Here is a 21,156-nt window from a genome sequence, read left to right on the forward strand (position 1 = left end):
GCTTAAAGAGAAGATGAACTGGATTTGAATGATTTGTGCTGTACCGTGAATGCTCGTTTACGATTCCAAGTACTTTAGCTTCGTTCATACATTATACCACGTATCTATTGAAGTCGGCGAGCGATGTTCCTGTAGGCTCAGATACCTTGTCTAGTCTGCGGCGCAATGATGACCCCATGACATTTCGCTCTGCTATGCCACAGGCAGACTTGGACTCATTTGACGCTCCCACATGTTTTTTTTTTGACTAACAGTGCCTCGTTCCGATGCCATTACATCACTCGTATACATGACTCCTTATTAAACATGCCACAGACTTGACGACAAATGAGGGAACAAGAGCACGGTATTAGCCATAAGATGAAAAGTTGTAGCCGGTGAGCGTGGTCTGATGGAGGGTCGGTTGGAATGATAGGCTAAGAATGTGGAAGAGCATGGAAGGATTCGCAACTGCGCACTTGGTCTGAAGGGAAATGATTGTTGTTGAAGATTGGTAGGTGGTATAAGTGTTGGTATGATGGCTTCACAGGTGGCATTTCGTTACTACTTGAGTACATGGCGTCTGAAGATTCGTGATACTTGCTTGTTCGATTCTAGGTTTGACCAGAATCTTGACAGGCTCTCTAAGCATACCCATCATCTGCTGGCTTCTATCTGATGCCTAAACGAAAATTGATTCAAACCTTTCTACCGCCAACAAAGAAAGACCCTATTTTGTTGTATGCAGCTTATTCCACCAAAAAGGGTTCCTACCAATTGGATGTCACCCACCACCAAATTGCTTTGTTTCTCGGCATTTGCCTGCATTTGCCTGCAGTTTTATCCTTTTTTCTCTTTTCTTTCCTCAAATAACCTTGCAGAATTTCCATGTACATCATGACTATGCATCTGCAGTCTGGATATGGATGGTTACACTGCAGAGACCTTTTTTTAAACACAAACGGCTGGGCAAGGGATTTGGGTTGATGGAGGGGGAGTGTGCTTAGTAGTCTTTAGGTAATGATTCTTGGTACTGCAGAGAGTCTTATACGCGGATATGCAACTAGCTTGATTAGGTAATACCCTGGAAACAGTCTTTGCTGCAGAAAACGTCAGAGCTTCTGTCTCCTTTGTTTGGACTCTCATGACACTTGAATATCCACCCATAGCTTAAGTGAAGTGAAGTGAAGTGCAAGTACAAGTGCAGGTGAGAGAATGGACATGACAACTTGTTGATATGGGTTTTCCCGATAAACCTTCTGCTCATCTTTTGGGCGCTAATGGTAACGTTTCACCCCCCTTTCTCTATTGTTTATCTCTTCTCCGTCCCTCCGTCCCCGTCCCCGTCCCCGTCTCACTTTTACTCTTACTCTCACCCTCACCCGCACCCTCGTCGTTCCAGCTTTCAGCTTCAGCTTCACCTTCAGGCGTGGCGTCTTGCTCTCAGTAACATCACATCACATCATACCATGCCATGCCACACTATTCACCTACCAACTCGAGGCATATCCCGCGCTGATGCCCAATACTTTTCTGACATGACCAACAACTTAACTAACAAATAAAAACTCAAAGGCCCGGTCCATGCCCTTGCATACTCCGCTTCACCAGGCACCTACATCCTCACCGGTTCAGCGGACCGAACCATCCGCCTCTACAACCCATTTCCCAGCACATCCGCCCCAGGCGAGGACCGCCACAGCATACCTCAGGGTCGCCTCATCCAGAACTACGCTGCACACGGCTATGAGGTCCTGAGCCTTTCAGTTGCGGCTGATAACGAGCGCTTTGTATCGGCTGGCGGCGACCGCAGCGTCTTCCTTTGGGATGTGAGTACAGCTGTCACTACCAAGCGCTTTGGTGGCAACGCTCATGGCCATACTGCTCGGATCAACTGTGTGAGCTTTGCTGGTGAAGGTGATTCCATCATTGTGAGTGGTGGATTTGATACGACTGTCAGGCTATGGGATACCAAGAGCAACAGCTTCAAGCCTATACAAGTTTTTGACGAGGCAAGCGATGCTATAACTTGCCTTGCGGTTCGAGGACCCGAAGTCATCGCAGGAAGTGTCGATGGTCGCGTTCGCAGCTACGATATTCGCATGGGACAGGTAACTACAGATGTTATCGGTGCATCCGTCACCAGTCTCAGTCTCACACGCGATGGACGTGCTATGCTTGTGGGCAGCCTGGACAACAAGCTGCGCCTCATGGATCGCGACAACGGCTCTTGTCTAAGGGCATACACAGACCCAGCATGGAAGAATGAGGACGTCAAGTTACAAGCGCTGCTGGGCGGTAAGGAGAAGTACGTCATGGTAGGCGATGCCATGGCTGGTGAAGCTACACCCAATGGCCAAGGAAGGATCTGGGCTTGGGATTTATTGACGGGCAAATTAGCTGCCAAGGTGGCTGTTCCTTGGGGACCGCAGGGCTTTGAACTTAAGAAGAAAGCTGTTGGTCGCGATGGAAAAGAAAAGACAAGGAGTAACGTCGTCAGCTGCATGGCATGGAGAGAGGATGGTTGGGGAGATCAGTTCTGCGTGGGTGGGACATCAGGCGTGGTGACGGTTTACGGAGCGTTGTAAATATCAGTTATACCACTCGAGTCTGCCAAACGGCGAAGCAGGCTTCTGCCAGGACTCTAATGGTGAACCCATCACTCTGAACAACGTTATCGAGCTGTGCATATAGCTTGATTTATTATTGAAATGAAAGCTACATCATCATCAAGGGCATTTTCAGATTCGTACATAGACAAGATGTTGTCCATCATGAGACTCCGTATAGATTGCTTGAACATTAATCGCTTCCCACCAGCGCCGAAACCGTGACCCAAACTGCCATGATTCAAAATGTCGTACCCCTTTTTATGCATCAAATGCTGGTTTTCGTACACTATCATGTGTTTGTTCTTCAACCCATACCGACATACTTGAACCAGTTGGGCCGACAATCTTCCCGATGTAACCAGGCTTCGCCATCTGTAAGACGACCAGTGACGCAGCCCTTACACTTTGGAGAGTTGGGACAGTTGAAGAAGGGAATATGTTGATATCCAATATCACGGAACCTGGTTTCATTAGTCATGTTTATACCGGGAAATGGCGAGGGACTGACCAGTGAATCTTGCTTTGATCTTCAAACAGACCGAGAGCAATACTGTGAACAGGAGCATCACCCCATCGTTCATAAAAGAAGCCACCAGCACGGTCAAGGTGGTTGAAATAGTCTTCGTAAGTCTTACTCCGCCAGAATTCCATATCTCCAATCTCGAAATTGCTCCAGAAATGGCACGTCGAGTACCCCTGAGCCTTTCTATTCGATTGCGGTCGGCGAATATCGTCAGTGACCCAGCCAACAGCACTGTTCTGATGAATGTAACCTGGGTGCTCGGCGAGAAACTTGACTGTCTCGGGCCATAACGAAGGAAGAGTCTTGGGGTCGTCGTACAGGTTAATTGTGAACCCATATGTCTTGTTGTTGTCGTGCATGTAGCGGAACACATCGTAGTCGACGTCGCAGAAGAAGTGCACATTTGGCTCCACACGCCAGTAGTAGCGGATGTCCTTGAGGGCTGGATGCTTGTAGAAGAGACCACTATTCCATCGGCACATTTGGTGGTATGAGAGCTTGCTTGCGTATTGAACGCCGTTTTTCTCCAGAATCTTGGCTGACTCTTCGAATATGTGTTCGTCGATCCAGGAAGGCATCTTCCAATGTTCGTCGGGAATGATTTCTGGCCATGGAATCAGTATATATATTTTCCTTTCCTGTGGTAAACATCCTACCGTAGTTGATTTTTGCTTTCGTCGCCGCCCTCGTCTTCCGCTTGAATTCTTCCGTAAAAGGCTTGTCGTTAAAAAATGTCCAGGGATAGTTGAACTTGGAGTTCCATGTCCTTTCAAGGTCACGCATCGACGCAACCATGGCATCCACCTCCTCGTTCCTTACAAGGGCCAACAGCGTAGCATCTATACGCTCGGTATTTTTCGCATCATGGGCATAGTTCGGACTCGTACGGTGCAATGTTCCTTCTGGTTCGTCGGTAGCTACAGGTTCCCCGTGGTTAGCAATGGAACAAACTGACTCTATGCATTTTGCGACTCACGATCTAACATAGGATCTCGTTCAAAATTGGAGTACCGATCACCGGGACCTGTTAGACCCCATGAAGGAGCAAATATCTGCCACATAAAGAAACACCAGATGATGCATCCACCGGCGATCAACGCCCGGACAGGCCGCGCAACCGTCATGTTTTGAATTCAAGAAAAATACCAGGATCACTGTGAAGCCAAGAAGACGGAAAGTTGGGACTCAATTATCCATGAGATAGATAGACGAAGATTAACTATATTAGAGGCTAAATGATGCAATTAGCCCTCATACAGCGAATCGTCTCTAAATTGGAAGAACCGATCGAGTCTTGGGTATGATGAAAGGGGTTTCGAATGATTGAAGTTGATGTCACAGCAGATAAGCCAATCGATAAGAGCTAGCTTTCGCTTGTAGTGGACCTCGAACCTTGCATTGACGCGACGGACGCGCCATCAACCACTGAAACCCCGCCAAATCATCTAATCAAGTCATGATACAACCGCCATTTGGCATGATAATGTACAAGACATGAGACAAGACCATGGCGTTTGCTGCAAGGTTGGGCTCTCTCACTGGAGAACTCGTTGAAGCGGTGACTGGTTCATCAGCCCAGGTATGATGCATGTAATCCAGCAACTCTAAACCATTCAACTCATGATAACATTTAGACAAACCCTCGATACAAGACCCTGTACAACTTCAGTTTACAAAGACTGAAATCACACCCATATCTACGAACAAACCAATTCGAGGTCGAGCACCAACTTAACGGTCTAGAAGAGCGATTCCGTGTCAATGGCCGAGAGGCCCTTGCTGATGCCCTCGCCGAACGTCGGGAGCAGCTTCTCGAAAAACCTGATAAATTCCATCCCGAGATACTTTACTTGATACTAGAGCTCTCAGACCAGCCGACCTACTATGCAAAACTAAGTGATCTAGATGCGCTCAGAACAGGACCCAAAGACTCGGAGCTTGAGCTGCGCTGGGAGGATATCGCAAAAGAAGATGGATGGGATGAGGATGATGATGAAGCTGCAATATGGAAAACGATCAAATACACCGATAGTTCAGACGATGAGCTGTACCAAGAGGGGTCCAAGAGTGAATCGGAGGCTAGCACCGACCCATCAGAAGTACCAGCACTTGGACGAACAGCCGAAGATCTTATTATCCATCCTGAGGATGTCGAACAGCTCAACGAAATTCGGGAGGCGCAAGAATGGCGGATCGAAAAGCCTACAGATGCATCGGGGCATGCCCGAAAAGTGCCAGTCACAGAGTTCCACATCGTGCGAGAAGTTTTGTTCATGTTACAAGGACTCAAAACAACTCTTTTTGGACCCAATGGACTCGTCGATCCCGCATTTCAAATAGCCCATCTGAAATGGGATACCCATAGAACCCTTCTTAGCTACTTCTCCGAGGCCGGCCGCCAACTGGCCATCCTACGCAGCTTCGTCGACAAGCCACAGCGTGCTTCACATCTCCAAGTATTTCAGGATACAGTGGCTAAGCGCCTTGCCGAATTCGAAAAGAAAACAACAGCAATAGAGTCTCGGCTTGTTGCACCCGGGAACAATGTGGTAGTGAGCTTGCTGTCCGTCAAAGGAGAATTATCTACCTCGCTTGAACCGCTGTACTCGCTTTCCAATATTATCGCTAAGGTACAGAATATCCCGAACCAAGGAACCTTTCGGTACCTTGAACTTTTGTTTGACGATGCTAGCATGGCTCAACTATCTGGCAAGCTAGACATTTATGAGTTTCTAGCACGCATTTTCGTTGAATGCTTCAATGTCTACCTTCGGCCCATTCGCTTGTGGATGGAGGAGGGCAAGCTTATCCCCAGCGATAAGATCTTTTTCGTTTCAGAAGCACCGAGTCAAGTATCTCCCAGCAAGATTTGGCGTGAACAGTTCAGGCTTCGTCGGACGACTGATGGGAGGCTACATGCTCCTAACTTCCTCCAGCCAGCAGCAGCCAAGATTTTCAACGCTGGCAAGAACATCGTCATTCTTAAACGGCTGGGTCGTTGGGTCTCTTCGGGCTCGGAGTGGGCGGTGCAGGAACCTCCACTCAACTATGAGACTCTCTGTCCCAAGGGATTAGAGCTTGCACCCTTTTCAGAGCTCTTTGGCACTGCGTTTGACGGATGGTTACAAACCAAGTACAATACAACCTCAACTACGTTAAGAAATACTCTCTTTGAAGAATGCGGGCTCTGGTCTGCCCTCGAAGCCATGGAGTGTTTGTACTTCATGTCCGATGGAGCCGCAACAGAAGCCTGGACCAGCAGCCTTTTTGGAAAGCTGGACACGCTGGATACTAACTGGCATAATCGTTATACTCTTACTAGTGTGGCACAAGAAGCATTCACGTCCCTTGTTGATACGACAAGAGTGTCCATATTCATCAAGCCTACAGGTTTTCGGATACCTGTTCTTGCAGCGCGGGATTCTGTCAAGGTGGCTCTGCCAAGCACAAGAGTCAATTATCGGTTGACCTGGCCGATTCGCATGATTATATCCGAAGATAGCAACGCACAATACGATACCATCTTTGTATTGCTCTTGCAGCTAAAAAGAGCCTTGCACATCCTACAGAAACGCAAGATTCTCGACAATGACTGGGCTGATAACGAAAACTGGGATGAACGAGCACTCTACTATTCTTTGCGAAACAATCTCCTCTGGTTCTGCACCACGCTTCAGACTTATTTTGCTACACTGGTATTGTCGCCCAATTGTGCTAAGATGAGACAGAACATGCGCGAAGCGCACGATGTAGATGCCATGATATCTGTTCATTCTGCATTTTTGAAACATGTCGTTGACGAGGCATGCCTTGGGAGTAGACTAACCCCCATAAGAGAATGCTTCCTCGACATGCTTGATTTGGCGATCAGACTTGAACAAGCACAAACCGTCAACGTAACAAAAGAGTCAGAGCGTATACAACATGTCTCTCGTCTTTCAACTAGAAATCTCTCGCCTACACCCGGAACACCTGGGCTGAAATCAAGATACGTTGTCGATAGTAGCGACGAAGAGGATGAGGCCATGCATGAGTCAAAAACTTTGAAGATGGGGAAACCGTTTATGACTGTACTGAAGGAAATCAAGTCTGACTTTGATAGACATCTGCGGTTTGCATGCGGTGGTCTGCGTAGTGTCGCCAGAGCTACAAGCGACGTGCAATCAGCAAAATGGGACATACTAGCTGAGATGTTGCAGACAGGTTGCCGAGACAAAAACGCAGGGTTTGCTTAAGCATCTCTATTCTGGATATAAACACAATATGATACCCCTTATGAATCAACCGTCCTTTTTACATCCTGATTTGATGTTTGATACCGTATAAGCTGCTTAGTAGAATGGTCTGTGATTAATTTAAAATTCGTTCCTAAGCTTATCGGCAAAGAACTGCATCAGAGGCAGAACCTCATCTCTGTCCATCGGCATGCTCAATTGACGTCTCTTCCACTGCACCACCTTGACGTCGTCAAACTCCTGCTTCACAGCGTCGACAGCGTCTTCGTCCAGCTGGCACACTAGCACGCTTGTGCGGCTCTTGCGACGGTTGGTAACAGTGGACACCATCGATTGTGGCAAAGGGCCACCGAGGGAGATGAGACCTTTGAAGGTCTTATTGCCTGCGGCTGTAGTGTTTTCGCCTTCTGTGACGTCCGTGACACGAGATGTAGTGTCTAGAGCAGCCGCGAGACCAAGGGCAAGCGAGCCACCTTGTCCGAAACCAAAGAACATGATATCTCTCATCTCCCAGCCACACTTCTCGATGAGAACCTCAGTGATCAACTTCTCCATGATCAACTTGCGCGCCTTCTCGAAACCAGAATCATCAGCGATATCTCCCGTGTTGGGGTCAACAGTGAGATCATCGCCCCAATGGTAGCCAGGGACATCGGTGCCCATCAGCGCAGCAGGGAGAACAGAGGTCCCACGGACGGAAATACCGAGGACGCCGGGAAGGTTGAGGTTCTTTGCGAAGCCTGCATAGGGGACATCATGGTCGCCGAGGCCGTGGAAGAGAATGAGGAATGTGGTTGTTGATTCCGGGGGATCGGGGAAGTGAAGGGTATGAGGGAGGGTGGATGAGAGGGGGGAGAAGTCTTCTTCGGTGGGGACTCGAGGAGGCATTTTAATGTGAGTTTTGTGAGAGTGGTGATATGTGGTGGTGTTGGTGTTGAGGTTGCGTTTACGAGGTTGAGAATTGTTGATGATATAAGAGCGGGGCTTGAGTGTTGATTTGGCGAGACGTCACATGGAATTGCTCTGAAACACTCGACAGTGCAGCATGTAAAACAAACAAATGCCTGCTTGGTTCACGTTACCACCAAACACTCTGGGACTGTCTGTACCTAGCAAAGAACCGATTCACGGAGGACGTACAATTCACGGCGCGGGATCGGAAGCAAGTGGGGGCCATCGGAGCCGACTCAATCGACTCAAATCATGTCTTGGAATATCTATATCTAGACCGCTAATATCGAAAATGACAGTATCAAGAAGCACATCGAATGTGGTTCTTTTGTATATACCCAAGCGTATCAAACAAAACCATCAAATCATTTTCGCTGAACCAAATCATCTTTATCTAAACTCCGGGCTTTGACCCGTGACGGACCGGGCTTCATCTTGGTCCACTCGCCGTCCGGCGTCCAGATACCAGCCTTTGTATAATCCCCGCTTTCACTTCCATCCATGTATGCAAAACGGAAATATTCTGGCAGCTTCAAGCTGCTGTTTCTACTCCAGACAAATTCACGCTTGGCGTCTACATCGCCGAAATATGTGCGGAAACGTTCCACATCGTTGACAAGGATGCTAATGCCGTCGTACAACTGGGCCGGCGGCTCGTTCCAGTTGAAAGTGATGTTTGACACGGCATTGGTCCCAATGCCGAGATTGATTCCCGGAGTTGGAATTGTGGGCAGTCGCGAGCCTTTTTGAGCGTCGCCCTGTAAGGCTGCAGATGTTTGTAGCACTGGATCAAAGCCCCATCGAGCAATACCACTAATGAAAAGACCGACGAGGATTCCTTGGTATAGCAAGGATGGTCGTGTCTGCATGCTCGTGCCGGGGAGAAGCAGGAGAGCAATGATATAATGGTGTATCCGCAGACTGAGCCCTGGAATAGTAAGTGAGATAACAATGGCTCCCACGAAAAGCGCATAGAGCTTGAGGTACTTAATCAGGCGTCCTTCTTGCCTAAAGAACCACACCTGTGAGGTAATAATAGCTGCCAGCAGAATTATAATGATGGCCAGAGCAGCCCTAGCGCCTGGCTGCTGGTCCAGATCGTGCTTGTTCAGTCGCTGGATGGGAATGAAACTGAGGGTATAGTTCTCCATACCCCCAACCCAGCAACCGCCTAGCCACAAGATGGTCTTTTCGATCTGGGCTGTGAGACCACGAAGGGTACGACGGACACCCATCTTGTCGTACATGACCCATGCACAAAACATGGCAGGTAGAAATTTGCCGATCAAGTTGGAGAACAATGCCGCAACTGAGGCATGTGGGGGCGGATCAAGTGCCATGCCAACAGTCCAGAAAATGCCTGTAAATACAGAGAAAAAGAACAAGGCTGGCGAATTGGTGAAGAGAGATAGAACTCCCGTAAAGACGGTCGACACAGCCAAAAGTTCCCATCGCGAATCGCTAGAGGAGCAAGTTACGTCGGGTGCGAAGCGGAAGGACAAGGGAAAGTATGAGTCGAACCCCACGCTTGAGATTCCATGATGCTTGGAGGCAGCGTATTCTTGATCGCGACCGATCAACTCAACCACACCACAGCCACCGTTCTCGTTGGAAATAACGCCAGCGTGAATAGCAGCCGCACATACGAACGAATCCCCACGATAAACCGGCTCGTCAGATCCGTTGGTTCCAGGACCACCTACGACCATGGGCGCATAGATAACTTCTTGATTCCCAACAGCTCGAGGGTTGAGAACATGGTAGCTCTCGCAATTGGCTCTGCATCTGAAGGGAAATCCGCTACCGTTGAAAGGACGGCAATCGGTTCCATCTAAACCACATGTGTTGCCTCTACCCCAGTATGAAACGCCGCACCCAATGGTCTGAGGCATGCCCCATCCTTCAATCTCACTCGCGACTGAGTCTCGGCGCTTAACGAGGGCAAAAGTGACGATCCAGATGGACAGATAGAAAAATACAAGCCAAATGCGATGTTTTCGTCTAGGTAGAAAACGCTCAATGAGAAAGATGGGGTATTCTTGTACGATCGGGAAGAATGGCTTTATGCGATACGGCTGGGGATTTGTAGGCCCATGAGACCATTTGGCGATCCAGTTGACGCTTCTTCGAACAGGGTAGGGAACCCATTTCCATCGCTTCCACGAGCTCTCGTCCTGTATGAAGCGTGGGGTTGGAGGGTCGCTATCGTCGACTTCTGAGCGAGAATTGGACTCGAGAGGCGCATCTGGGTGGTTCGTATTACTTCTGTTGTGCTCAGTGTCGCTGTTGCTGTTGCTGCCACTGACGGGCACAACGCTGACGTCTATAGGATCGGAGCCTGCCATTAGAGGTTGAGATTCTTCCTCTTCATGGCTCACCATTATCGGAAGATAAGAAGTGTAAAGGGGAATGCAAAGAAGAAGACGTTAGGTATGTAAGGAAATCAATCAATTGCGTATCGACTTGGCTCTGGTGGCTCGGCGGATTTGCCTTCCCTGGGGGTGCCGGAAGACCCGGTGGAGGAGTGCAGTAAAGTGGAGAAGAAGGATGCAAGAACCAACGCCTTATCGGACGGAGTGAATGGATTCGTGTTTCGCAAGGATGATTTTGTGTCGCACTTAGGGTTGCTGGATCTTATAATAGGGAAAGGTGATAGGTGATAGAACCAAGACGTATCATGAGTGGGTTATCGTCGGCCATTAGATCTGGTTGTTTATTGCCTTGATGCGACACAAGAAGACGCTGGGCTTCCACTGAATGGTTGCATAATTGATTGGTTGAGCATCAGCCCTGCGGCCCGGAAATGGTTCCCGTCAGAAGTGCCTAGGGACGCTAAGAAGCAGGTACAAATACAGAGCAACAGGTCCTGAACCAATTGCAGGGTGTCAGAGACACTTTCAGCAACCCAGAGAAACATCACTGCTTTTTGTTACTTACTTCTCAAGCAACAAACACAATAAATATCTAGAGTCTCAAGCGAAGATCAATCATATTGATCGTGCGTACCTATATATTGAAGAAAGAATCTTTGGTATGTTGGAATGCTTGGCTTACGTTTCGGGCCATCATAGAAGATGCTGAGCAACATTAGCTCGATTTGGAACGAGCTATGAAATTCCTGCAACATTTCTATTGGTATCGAGAGGCGATTCTTGTATTGAGGCTAATTATACATGTTCGTAGACTTGGGTTATAGATAGGAGAGTATTGGCTCCCGGATGGAGAACTTTGGTATCGAGTGCCATGCCATGAAGAGATACAAGCTGATCATCAGTGATCAGGTCTTGTATTTAGGCAACTCTGAGAGACGAGGCGTTTCCTCTGTATGGGGGACGTCGAAGTCCTTCGCATACTCTGACCTTGGAACCCGATATTTCATCTTATTCGACGCCCAAAAAACGGCAAGAAAGAATAACGCTCCGACTGCATATTTGGCGTGCTTTTCTTATTCGGATATTAGCACAGTACATATAGAGAGAGTTGTTACTACTTACCGCCTTGTTCGTCCAAAAATGGTTCGTTCTTCTTCTGAGAGCCTGGCTGGCGAGGAGAGTTTCCTCCAACACTCCGGATCTGATGCTGCAATGGGGAGACCCAAGAGAGGATCGGCCGTTTCAGCGAAAAGCGCGTAAATGTTACGGTTTCAGATGAATAAAAAGGTGCAACCGGTATTCTAGCGAAAACTCGGGGGGCCTTGGAGATCATTGATGCCATGTTAGAATGGAGTGTCTTGTGGATTTTATCAATGGTGGGAGCGGTGGAGTTGCAGTCGAATTGAAACAACATGAGTGAATCATCCTTACACAAGTTTGCTTCCAAAACGAACAGAGAAAAAGAAGCTTACGTAGGGGAAACTTGAGAGTTTTCAAAGCCCCAATCACTTGCATCCTGAAAGGCTGTTGTGAACTGAGTTTGGGCGCCCTAGTAGCCTGCACTCCTTATTGTAATGTCACTTGTAAGGACTTGTTGGTATACTTGAATATTTACAGCAAGACTCACACGCTATCTTTTCATTATGAGAGTACATGTATATCTGGACATGTTTCTTTTGATTTGAGGTGGTGGGAACATTAGACTCGACTATTGACCACAGAAAAGTCTAAAGAAACAGCGTCCAAAAGTTATTCTCGCACATCGAAAGTTATCAGAACTTCAAAGAACTTTCTTTACTTAACTTGTAAAACCATAGGTTCTCTCTCACACTCACATCATATCCTCTCAACGCGGCTCATTACGTCTATCTACACGCTTTCAACTACTAGCTCACCATGAACTCCTTATCACCTGGACTCTCTCGAGTCGCGCAGTCTGTTACACGGTCCATTACCATACCACAGAGCTCTCGAATTCTGTACCAAACCCGAGCCTCTTGTGCTTCCCATTCTATACTTCAGGGGCTTGGGCGCGCTCCAACGCAACATTCATTACTTCCACCGATCTACCAACGTCAGATTCGAACGAAGCATACCACTGGATGGACTCGCCAGTCTATGCAATACAATCTAGATCGTGAGATACAGAAAAAAATTTCCGAGTATATGAGCCTCGAAAGAGAAAGTCACCAAATAATAAATTACCGTGAGTAGCAGCGTTTTATATGTTAGCTCATGCTGTACTAACACTTTCGCAGCTGATGAGGCAAACCTTCGCGTGCTATGCTATGGGCTGGTTTTCTTTTCAGTCATCGGCATCATAGGACGATTATTAGGTCTTCTGTCAGATGACTCGGATTCGGAATCTTCAAAAAAGGAAGACATTCCTTTGCCTGGTTTTCTCGGGAAAAGTGTACTGGAAGCGACCGATGCCGTGACGAAAAACTTGGCAAAAGAGAAAGAAATCAGAGGGGCTCGTCGATATAGAGTCGCCAGAAGTAAAACGTCCAAGCCAAGTCCAAAGAGGTCTGCAGCGAAGGTCACTTCTTTATCTAGGGACAGTCGATCTTGGGTACCTGAGCTCGAGACGTTGATGTTCTTTTACCCTGGAGTGTTATGATCACTCTGGTTGGTAATGGTGCCGACATTGAGAGGTGTTTTTGTTTTTTGGGACACCATCTGGAAGCATATGAAGTATTGACACAAGGAATTATGACTTTTTTTGCAGATATAGAAAGCTTTGATCGCTCATTCTGACCATTATTTGAGTAGTGATGGTCAATGATGGTAGATGGATTGTCCATTGGATAGAGCCTGCAAACAAGCAAGCAAAACTAGATGTGGCTTCATATGAGAAGAGAATTAAGGAAACAGGCCTCAATAACAACTATGGGACACCTAAGAAAAATTACCAGTAAGAAATTTAACCTAGTGATCCTGTCTGGTATTGAAGCATCAACGACTTACATCGGCTTATCCTCGGAAAGGACAACACAGTATGGAAGGTGCTTCCCACACGTGCTTCCCACATCCACTAATCCTTGTTGCAAATACTCAAAGGGCTGGTTCACAAACAGCTTCACTGGTTGTATAAGGAGAACTGACGCCGTCTCTTCTAAAGATTTCGTTTCCTACACCAAAGTCTTTATATCTCACTGTAAGACTGACGCTATACCTTCTAGCATTTTGCTAGTCGTCATCTTTCCTTACTTCTACGTCGTCTTCTAAACTTTGCCATGCCAAGATGACCCAACCTACATCACAAGAATCGACACTCACAATGTTTGAGCTACTAAAACCCGCTGCTGGCGAAGCTGGAGTTGCTCGCTTGGGACGTCTAGCTTTTGCTGGTGGACGTAGAACGATGCAGACGCCAAACTATATCGCTGTTGCATCACGAGGAGTCGTTCCTCATCTCACACCGGACAATGTCACAAAGCACACGACCTTTGATGCATCATACCTAGCGATAGAGGATTGTATGGCATGTAAACGTTGGTATAGTGGAATGTTCTGACTGGATATAGTCCTCGAGAAATCACAACCCCCTGTGCTGCAACTGCCATCCGGGACACCGAGAAATCTTCAAAGCTTCACGGCGTTTCCATCAGATCGAGCCTTGGTCCTCGGTCCAAGACGGTTCCCTGCTGTTGTGACACCCGTTGGAAACGCTGATCACCACGTCAGCATCTTTACCTCTACCGGTTTCCGGAAACTCACAATCCCCGAATTTGCCAAGACTATTGAGCTCACTCAACCAGATATCGCCATCCCTCCAGCTGACTTGTTCCATTCAAGCAACACCCCTTCATCTAAACGGCAGATTCGTATGGTTGAGAGGACAGAAGAATGGGTAGACAAGTTCTTCCATATTCTAGACCCTAAGGGCCGCCTCAAAGAGATGGGAGTCTCTGTCTTTGCTCCTGTGCTTCCTGTTCAGTACCCTATACAATGGGACTACCTACGATATCTCGCAGAGGACGTTCGAGACTCCCTCTCCGGTCTCGCTGTGTATGATGTCAACCTTTTGCCTGAACTGGTCAACTACCCCTCCCTCGGAGATTTACCACGACTGTCCTTTGGCCCTGCTAGAAGTCCCCAAGATCTGTTGCGCCAGGTTGCTCTAGGTATCGACGTATGCACGGTACCTTTCACCAACACTGCATCCGATGCAGGTATCGCCCTATCGTTCACATTCGCGCCCCCTGAGTCATCCGATCTGCAACCGCTGGGTATCGACATGTGGTCCGAAGAGCATACGACATCCCTGCAGCCTCTAGTGGATGGCTGTCAATGCTACACTTGCACCAAGCACCACCGAGCATTCATCAAGCACTTGCTGAATGCCAAGGAGATGCTGGGTTGGAGCCTTCTCCAAATTCACAACCACGCCATTCTCAGTGCGTTCTTCGCTGGTATTAGGGCAGCCCTTAACGAGAGCACCGAGAAATTTGAGGAGCTTCACAAGAAGTTCTTGACTGTGTATGAGCCAGAGATCCCCATCGGAACTGGAGAGAGGCCCCGGGCCAGGGGTTACCATTTCAAGAGCATCGCCGGCCAGACTAAGATTAACGAACCTAGCTGGCAGTCATTTGATTCGGTCGATGTCAGTCCCCACCCCGAGGCCATTGCAGAACCTCTTGCAGCTGTCGAGGGTACATTGCCCATCGATGGGGTTGCACCGAGCCCTGAAAAGTGACAGAACTAATGTACCCGCCCCTTCATGTCATGCCAGGTACGGTTCTTGTTAAGAGACCATTCCGACGATCTGGCTAGGGCCACCTTTGACTGCATGTTGATCAAATGCAGCTTTGGACTGGAACTGGAAAGCCAAATTGAGATCAGCTTCTGGGGTGTATGCCTGGATTTCATTAAATCACTGTGATATGTGACTGCGTCACTGTTGGGTTCATCGTTTATGGCATTGCATCTATCACGCGATTCTCGAATTTGTCCTTAACGTTCGGCAGCATATACGAGCAGGGTCATCTGATGCATCATTTTCAATGCGATTAGAGACATATAGTCAGCACCAAATAAAAGCCAATTCTTTCAGCTTTTCTCTCTCTGAGTGATTCATTCCAAAGATGCTGAAGCTGACTACGATGGTTGAAACTGGGGAAATCCACCGGCCAAGGACGATTGGCAAACTGTTTGCCTAACGGACAATACTGAGCAGAAGGTCTTTCCTGGCAAAAAAAAAAAAAAAAAAAGGATTAAGACATATCCGCTATGGCAGACAATAAAAGTCATTTGTGGTTGAGATGGCGTACGCCTTCGACGTCCAACAGTCTTTGATAATGGGACTCAAAATCAACTAAAGAAAACGGCCGACAAGCCCCGATCGAGTTGAGCGAAAAAGAAAAGAAAACAAGCTTGACTGATAAAGTTGGACCCAAAAAAAGAAGCTATGATCTAAGCTCTTCTATCTGGAGATCTGTGGAGTTAAGGGAACAGGGATTACACAACCAATAGGAAGATTCAATCTGCCCACGAGCGGCATTTGAGCTACTCGTGAAGCCACAGCCGAAGGTCCTTGTCAAGCGGGCGAGCGAGAAGCTGTTGGTGGTCTCGGCTGACTGGGATATTATGAGCCGGTTGGTGTTCATACTCGGTCAACCACTTTGGAAGAGATGCATGCTAGGCATGTAAGCCAAGGATCGGCCATGAACCAGGGATGCCGATGTTGACAATGAATATCATGGATATCATGGCACCTGGGCTGGATGATGAGGTATGATTGACCTGTTTCCACTAGCACCTACGCCATGGGGACAACATCCCCGCTGCCGGCCCATGACAAGCAGAACAAGGTTAGCAAGCATCGGAACTAGTTGCAGGGTCCTTTTGCAGGGAACGGCCCTGGCACATTTACACACGTGCTATCATCCGCCATCATGAGGCGGCCATCGCTTCAGTGATGCAACGGTACGGATGCACTTTTTTCATCCCAACATGATGGGACAGGCAGCATATTGCTGTCGATCTAAACCAGCCTTGGACGTTGTCCTTATCGTCCCCAGAACTCAATTGGCTCGATGCAATGCACCGTTAGGCCAAGATCAGTTCATCATCAGTCTCCTCAGCTTGGCCTACTGAGGAAGGCGGATTGTTCATCCATGGCATGGTATTGCTTCTCGGAAGAGAACTTGTCTTCCGAACGGCAATAATTCATGTGGGATTGTCGCACCGAGATGAGTTATGGTTATAAATAATGCTACCCTCGCCGAAAGTTTAAGTTATTGAGCTCCCCTCAAGCTGCACCAGCTCGCCTCTTTTACGCCAATTACCAGCTTCCACCTCCCAAATTCTTGGAAACTGAGCAGAGCTTCGTCACAATGGTCAAGCTCAATGCCATTGCCGCCTTTGCGGCCTCAATTGCCGCTGCCTCGGCGCAGACTTACCAGCGTCTGGGCACATGTCCTACGCTTGGCTGCGTTCTCCCCCCAGACCAGAGTGACTTCCTCCCCGGTCAGCTCTTTGATTTCCGCGTCGAGATTCACGCTCCCGTCAATGGCTCCGAGGCCGCTCACAATGGCAAGCCCGACCAGAAGTTCAAGGTGACCATTGCCAAGGAGGGCGAGAAGGCCAAGGACTTTGCAAAGGCGTTTGGCCTCAAGGAGCCCAAGGTCGAGACGTGGAAGTTTGACTGGTACGAGGACCTCTTTGCCGAGGACCAGGACAAGCCAAGCATTGTCAATGTTGCTTCAAAGATCTACCGCAAGATCTCCCTTAACGAGCCCGGCAAGTACACCGTTACTCTGCACTACTACAACGGCGAGAAGACCACTGCCGAGTGGACTGTTCGTGATCTCCAGCCCAAGCGAAAGGCCAAGAACGTCATCTTCTTCATTGGTGACGGCATGACCACCAACATGGTAAGTTTGCTTGCAAAGAGTAAGACTTGTGGAAGCTGATTGGCGTAACAGATCACCGCTGCTCGTCTCTTGGGACACAAGAGCATCAACGGAAAGTACCAGACTTTGATGAAGCTGGACGAGTTCCCCGTGCTTGGTCACCAAATGACCCACTCGATCGACAGCTACATCACCGACTCTGCCAACTCTGCTTCCGCTCTGTACAGTGGCCACAAGAGCACTGTCAATGCTATGGGGTAAGAAAACTTCTGAAAATTACGAACTCGAGCTAACAAATGCAGTGTCTATGCCGACTCTTCTCCCGACCCCTTTGACGACCCCAAGGTTGAGACCATTGTCGAGATCTTCAAGCGTATTTGGGTAAGTTTTGATCCCAATCGAGTTTCAATTCATATTCTAACTTTACCAGGGCGGTGCCTGGGGTGCTGTTTCTACCGCTTACCTTGCTGATGCTACCCCCATTGCTCTCACTGGTCACACCCGTCTTCGAGGCCAGTATGGTCCTCTGATCGACCAGGCTCTCAACGGAAACAGCAACTACAGCTGGACCAAGCACGAGGGTCCTGATGTTTTCTTCGGTGGTGGTGCCGAGAACTTCATTGCTGGAAAGGGCTCCTACAAGGGCAAGGACTACTACAAGGAGTTCCAGAAGAAGGGTTACACTGTTTCCCATAACAAGACCTCTCTCCTCAAGGCCGACAAGAGCAAGCGTGCTCTCGGTGTCTTCTGCCAGAGCAACCTTCCTGTCTGGCTCGACCGCAATGTCTTCACTGACAACCTTGAGGGTCTCGAGAATGACCCTACTGGCAAGGAGGCTGATGCTACTGACCTGCCCGGTCTTAAGGACATGACCCTCAAGGCCATTGATGTCCTTAGCACTCGTGGTAAGGATAAGGGTTTCTTCCTCATGTCCGAGGCTGCCTCTATCGACAAGCAGATGCACGCTCTCGACTACGATCGTGCCCTTGGTGACCTTCTCGAGCTCGACGACACTGTTCGTGCTACTATTGAGAAGCTCAAGAAGCTTGACATTCTCGATGAGACCCTTGTCATTGTCTCTGCTGATCACGGCCACGGTTTCGAGTAAGTTTCTAACCTGTAAAAGCCCATGATCTTCAAATGCTAACAACTGCAGTGTTTGGGGCTCTGCCGACACCGAGTACCTCTCTGAGCAGGAGGACGACCGTGCCAAGCGTCGTGCCATCGGTACCTACGAGAAGTCTGGCCAGTCTCAGTACACCAAGAAGGCCAAGGGAATTAACTACGGCACCGGCGCCAACTTCCCTACCAACTGGGAGCCTCGTTATGCTATCGCCGGTGGAGTTGGTGCTGCTCCCGACCGCCGCGAGAACTACAAGGTTCACAAGAGCCCCCGTGAGGCCGCCGTCGAGCTTAAGGACGGCGACTACTACGTCAACCCTGAGGACGCTCCCGATGGCTTTGTTATCAATGGCACCATCAGCACTGACAACAGCCAGGGTGTCCACTCGCTGACTGACGTTCCTGTCTACGCTCTTGGTCCTTGCCAAGATACCTTCGGCGGCACATACAGCAACATTGACATCTTTTACAAGATTGCCAACTGCCTTGGTCTTGCTCAAGGCCAGAAGCACGGCTACTAAAAGTCTGATAATCAGTGGATCGTGCATTTATGATGAGATGAACGAGCGGTGTACATATAGTAGAAGATAAAGAAGAAAGTTTTGTGTGGCTTAGTAAAAAGAAATAATTACGCAACAATAAACCAGCGTGGCTGTATACGCCTCTGTCTTCCATCTTGGCCATAAACGATTGCAACAGACTCGGTATTCCACTTGGGACACAATGCCCTAACTCGCGAGCATTCATCATCCTGTCGTCATTTACGATTTAGATACGTCTGGCTCATTACAACAAGCAGGCCAGATAGTAGCGGAGATATACGATAGTAGAGTTCATTGTGATAATAGTTAGAATGGATGTACCATTCCTATCTGTCAGGTTCATGCGCAGTTACAAGCGCATATGTATTCTTGTGTGTAGTTTTAATCCGAGAATGTCACGGATAGACGATCCTCAAGTCATTCCAGTTGTGATCCCTTTGTGTTCCCCAATGTGTAGCAAATTTCAAAATAATTCCGAACGCCCTTAAGTCGTCAATCGTAAGTTCGTAACCTTTCGTTCCATTGAACGTTTAATCATTACGCCTCATACATCGGATGCTTTCTGGTAAAATCCTGGATGAGTTCTTTAATAAAAGATCTGCCTGCCAATGTCGCGAGTGGACATCTAATCCGTCGTCTGAAGGCCGAGCAGATCCATCATACCCATGACGCTGCTCATGTCGCAAGTCTCTGAATCCTCGTGACGCTCGGGACGAAGACACTCCCCATTAACCCAGACCGTATTGGTGTCGTATTCGTTCGCGTAGGCTCGAAGCTTCTTGATCTCAGGGCAGTGGAACCCACCAGCAACGATGAGCTGAATGTCACGAAATTGTTGGCCCATGGCTCCAAGGAGTTCGATGTGACGATTAAACTTTCCTGGTCCTCCAGTTGTCATGACGCCCGTGAAGCCGATTTTGATGAGTTGAGGGATGATGTTACTCCAGTCTCCGCCCTTGGCGAAGTGGTCAAAGGCACGATTGAAGATACACCCGAACGGCTTGGCTATGTTGACGAGATAGCCACATTGATATCGATCAAGAACGATCTTCTTCTTCAGACCCTCGGTTGTCCCTTCATAATATCGCTTCAGGCATCCAAAGACGAAAGAATCGCCGCGAAGAAGATTCATGACACCTGTCTCCTTGAGATTAAGGATCGAATCGCACACCTCGATGAACTCATCATTTGAATAGATATAGTCTTGCGATTCGCCGACAAGAAAAATGTCAGGAGCTCCACGGGGTCGAATGGCACAGCTGATTGGGATATGAATATTGTCTCTCAGGTACTCGAGCTCTTCGATCTCAGGGGTGAGACCGCCCACGTAAGAGGAGTCTTTGCGGCAGAGGAGGAGACGCTTTGCACCAAAGTTGGCGGCCTTGAGGGCATTGTAAGGGCCGTAAACGGTTACCTCTAGGGGCATGGGTTGGGGGGACTCGGCAAGTTGAGTGGACATCTTTAATGGTCTTAGGCTGGTCATTATGAACGTGAGGGTATTGCCAGTTAAAAAAGTTCGCAGTGCTTATGCTTTGCCGCAGTGGAGTTTGTAGAAGATAGATGATTTGGGTAAAAGAATGCGGATGCAAGATCTGATAGTAGGTAATATATGCTTCTTATGGTCTGATGATAAGGTCATTGTGATTGATACTATGAAACACTTATTCACTGCGCGTTACAAGCACTGGTGGTGGCTTCCATTGTTGAAGGCATCAATACGGAAGCTGTATTGCTGTTAAACAATAAATTTGCCAAGTATCCTAATTGAGTGTTAAAAGTCCTTTGATAAAAGCTAGAATCACTATTCATTTGATGTTGTCTTTCCTTGGTGTTGAGGCCAAAACCAGATTGTTTGGCTTTGGCCATGTTGATTTACTTTATTCAGTAGCTCGAATGTAGACGGTCGAGTATATCTTTGTCACAACTGATGTGGATTCGCCATGGCCAGTAGAATGTTTTGCTA

General features: G+C 48.2%; 9 protein-coding genes across 9 annotated transcripts; 5 read left to right on the top strand and 4 right to left on the bottom strand.

Annotated features, from left to right (window-relative positions):
- The first annotated feature begins 1,118 nt into the window (after positions 1–1,118).
- On the top strand, positions 1,119–2,692 carry EDB82DRAFT_506366 (WD40-repeat-containing domain protein). The gene is made up of 2 exons (XM_025727415.2): positions 1,119–1,262; positions 1,555–2,692. The coding sequence occupies exons 1-2, from the start codon at positions 1,217–1,219 to the stop codon at positions 2,565–2,567; spliced, it is 1,059 nt and encodes a 352-aa protein (XP_025581884.1). The 5' UTR covers positions 1,119–1,216; the 3' UTR covers positions 2,568–2,692.
- Positions 2,693–4,431, bottom strand: EDB82DRAFT_538594 (glycolipid 2-alpha-mannosyltransferase-domain-containing protein). Its single transcript, XM_025727416.2, has 4 exons — positions 4,091–4,431; positions 3,771–4,031; positions 3,100–3,718; positions 2,693–3,052 (listed from the first exon to the last, which is right to left on the bottom strand). The coding sequence occupies exons 1-4, from the start codon at positions 4,236–4,238 to the stop codon at positions 2,896–2,898; spliced, it is 1,185 nt and encodes a 394-aa protein (XP_025581885.2). The 5' UTR covers positions 4,239–4,431; the 3' UTR covers positions 2,693–2,895.
- Positions 4,432–4,621: 190 nt separating this feature from the next.
- EDB82DRAFT_433130 (Spc98 family-domain-containing protein) lies at positions 4,622–7,349 on the top strand (the record flags this gene model as incomplete). The annotated part of the gene is made up of 2 exons (XM_025727417.2): positions 4,622–4,693; positions 4,749–7,349. 2 exons carry the CDS (start codon positions 4,622–4,624, stop codon positions 7,347–7,349), a joined length of 2,673 nt encoding a protein of 890 aa, XP_025581886.2.
- Positions 7,350–7,469: 120 nt separating this feature from the next.
- EDB82DRAFT_577132 (uncharacterized protein) lies at positions 7,470–8,376 on the bottom strand (the record flags this gene model as incomplete). The annotated part of the gene is made up of 1 exon (XM_025727418.2): positions 7,470–8,376. Exon 1 carries the CDS (start codon positions 8,235–8,237, stop codon positions 7,470–7,472), a length of 768 nt encoding a protein of 255 aa, XP_025581887.2. The 5' UTR covers positions 8,238–8,376.
- Positions 8,377–8,516: 140 nt separating this feature from the next.
- EDB82DRAFT_506370 (uncharacterized protein) lies at positions 8,517–11,000 on the bottom strand. The gene has a single exon (XM_025727419.2). It carries the CDS (start codon positions 10,679–10,681, stop codon positions 8,666–8,668), a length of 2,016 nt encoding a protein of 671 aa, XP_025581888.2. The 5' UTR covers positions 10,682–11,000; the 3' UTR covers positions 8,517–8,665.
- Positions 11,001–12,568: 1,568 nt separating this feature from the next.
- On the top strand, positions 12,569–13,292 carry EDB82DRAFT_477556 (uncharacterized protein; the record flags this gene model as incomplete). Its single annotated transcript, XM_025727421.2, has 2 exons — positions 12,569–12,878; positions 12,931–13,292. The coding sequence occupies 2 exons, from the start codon at positions 12,569–12,571 to the stop codon at positions 13,290–13,292; spliced, it is 672 nt and encodes a 223-aa protein (XP_025581890.1).
- Positions 13,293–13,721: 429 nt separating this feature from the next.
- EDB82DRAFT_240477 (tRNA-guanine(15) transglycosylase-like protein) lies at positions 13,722–15,726 on the top strand. Its single transcript, XM_025727423.2, has 2 exons — positions 13,722–14,151; positions 14,200–15,726. Exons 1-2 carry the CDS (start codon positions 13,917–13,919, stop codon positions 15,369–15,371), a joined length of 1,407 nt encoding a protein of 468 aa, XP_025581891.1. The 5' UTR covers positions 13,722–13,916; the 3' UTR covers positions 15,372–15,726.
- A 1,165-nt stretch (positions 15,727–16,891) lies between these two features.
- On the top strand, positions 16,892–19,338 carry EDB82DRAFT_240480 (alkaline-phosphatase-like protein). Its single transcript, XM_025727424.2, has 5 exons — positions 16,892–17,550; positions 17,602–17,786; positions 17,832–17,910; positions 17,960–18,633; positions 18,686–19,338. The coding sequence occupies exons 1-5, from the start codon at positions 17,011–17,013 to the stop codon at positions 19,170–19,172; spliced, it is 1,965 nt and encodes a 654-aa protein (XP_025581892.1). The 5' UTR covers positions 16,892–17,010; the 3' UTR covers positions 19,173–19,338.
- A 179-nt stretch (positions 19,339–19,517) lies between these two features.
- On the bottom strand, positions 19,518–20,744 carry EDB82DRAFT_506377 (copper homeostasis CutC domain-containing protein). Its single transcript, XM_025727425.2, has one exon. The coding sequence runs from the start codon at positions 20,674–20,676 to the stop codon at positions 19,819–19,821; it is 858 nt and encodes a 285-aa protein (XP_025581893.2). The 5' UTR covers positions 20,677–20,744; the 3' UTR covers positions 19,518–19,818.
- Between the last annotated feature and the right edge of the window lie 412 nt (positions 20,745–21,156).

This window comes from Fusarium venenatum (genome assembly GCF_020744135.1).
Source record: "Fusarium venenatum strain MPI-CAGE-CH-0201 chromosome Unknown EDB82scaffold_3, whole genome shotgun sequence".
In the NCBI taxonomy this organism is placed as follows: Eukaryota; Fungi; Ascomycota; class Sordariomycetes; order Hypocreales; family Nectriaceae; genus Fusarium; species Fusarium venenatum.

Coding starts and splice junctions, on each gene's coding strand:
- EDB82DRAFT_506366 (XM_025727415.2), top strand. CDS start 1,217: ATGGGTTTTCCCGATAAACCTTCTGCTCATCTTTTGGGCGCTAATG. Junction 1,263..1,554: donor TCATCTTTTGGGCGCTAATG/GTAACGTTTCAC, acceptor AAAAACTCAAAG/GCCCGGTCCATGCCCTTGCA.
- EDB82DRAFT_538594 (XM_025727416.2), bottom strand. CDS start 4,238: ATGACGGTTGCGCGGCCTGTCCGGGCGTTGATCGCCGGTGGATGCATC. Junction 3,719..3,770: donor GAAAGCAAAAATCAACTACG/GTAGGATGTTTA, acceptor TTCCATGGCCAG/AAATCATTCCCGACGAACAT. Junction 3,053..3,099: donor GATCAAAGCAAGATTCACTG/GTCAGTCCCTCG, acceptor TAATGAAACCAG/GTTCCGTGATATTGGATATC.
- EDB82DRAFT_506370 (XM_025727419.2), bottom strand. CDS start 10,681: ATGGTGAGCCATGAAGAGGAAGAATCTCAACCTCTAATGGCAGGCTCC.
- EDB82DRAFT_240477 (XM_025727423.2), top strand. CDS start 13,917: ATGACCCAACCTACATCACAAGAATCGACACTCACAATGTTTGAGCTA. Junction 14,152..14,199: donor ATACCTAGCGATAGAGGATT/GTATGGCATGTA, acceptor GACTGGATATAG/TCCTCGAGAAATCACAACCC.
- EDB82DRAFT_240480 (XM_025727424.2), top strand. CDS start 17,011: ATGGTCAAGCTCAATGCCATTGCCGCCTTTGCGGCCTCAATTGCCGCT. Junction 17,551..17,601: donor ACGGCATGACCACCAACATG/GTAAGTTTGCTT, acceptor TTGGCGTAACAG/ATCACCGCTGCTCGTCTCTT. Junction 17,787..17,831: donor AGCACTGTCAATGCTATGGG/GTAAGAAAACTT, acceptor TAACAAATGCAG/TGTCTATGCCGACTCTTCTC.
- EDB82DRAFT_506377 (XM_025727425.2), bottom strand. CDS start 20,676: ATGACCAGCCTAAGACCATTAAAGATGTCCACTCAACTTGCCGAGTCC.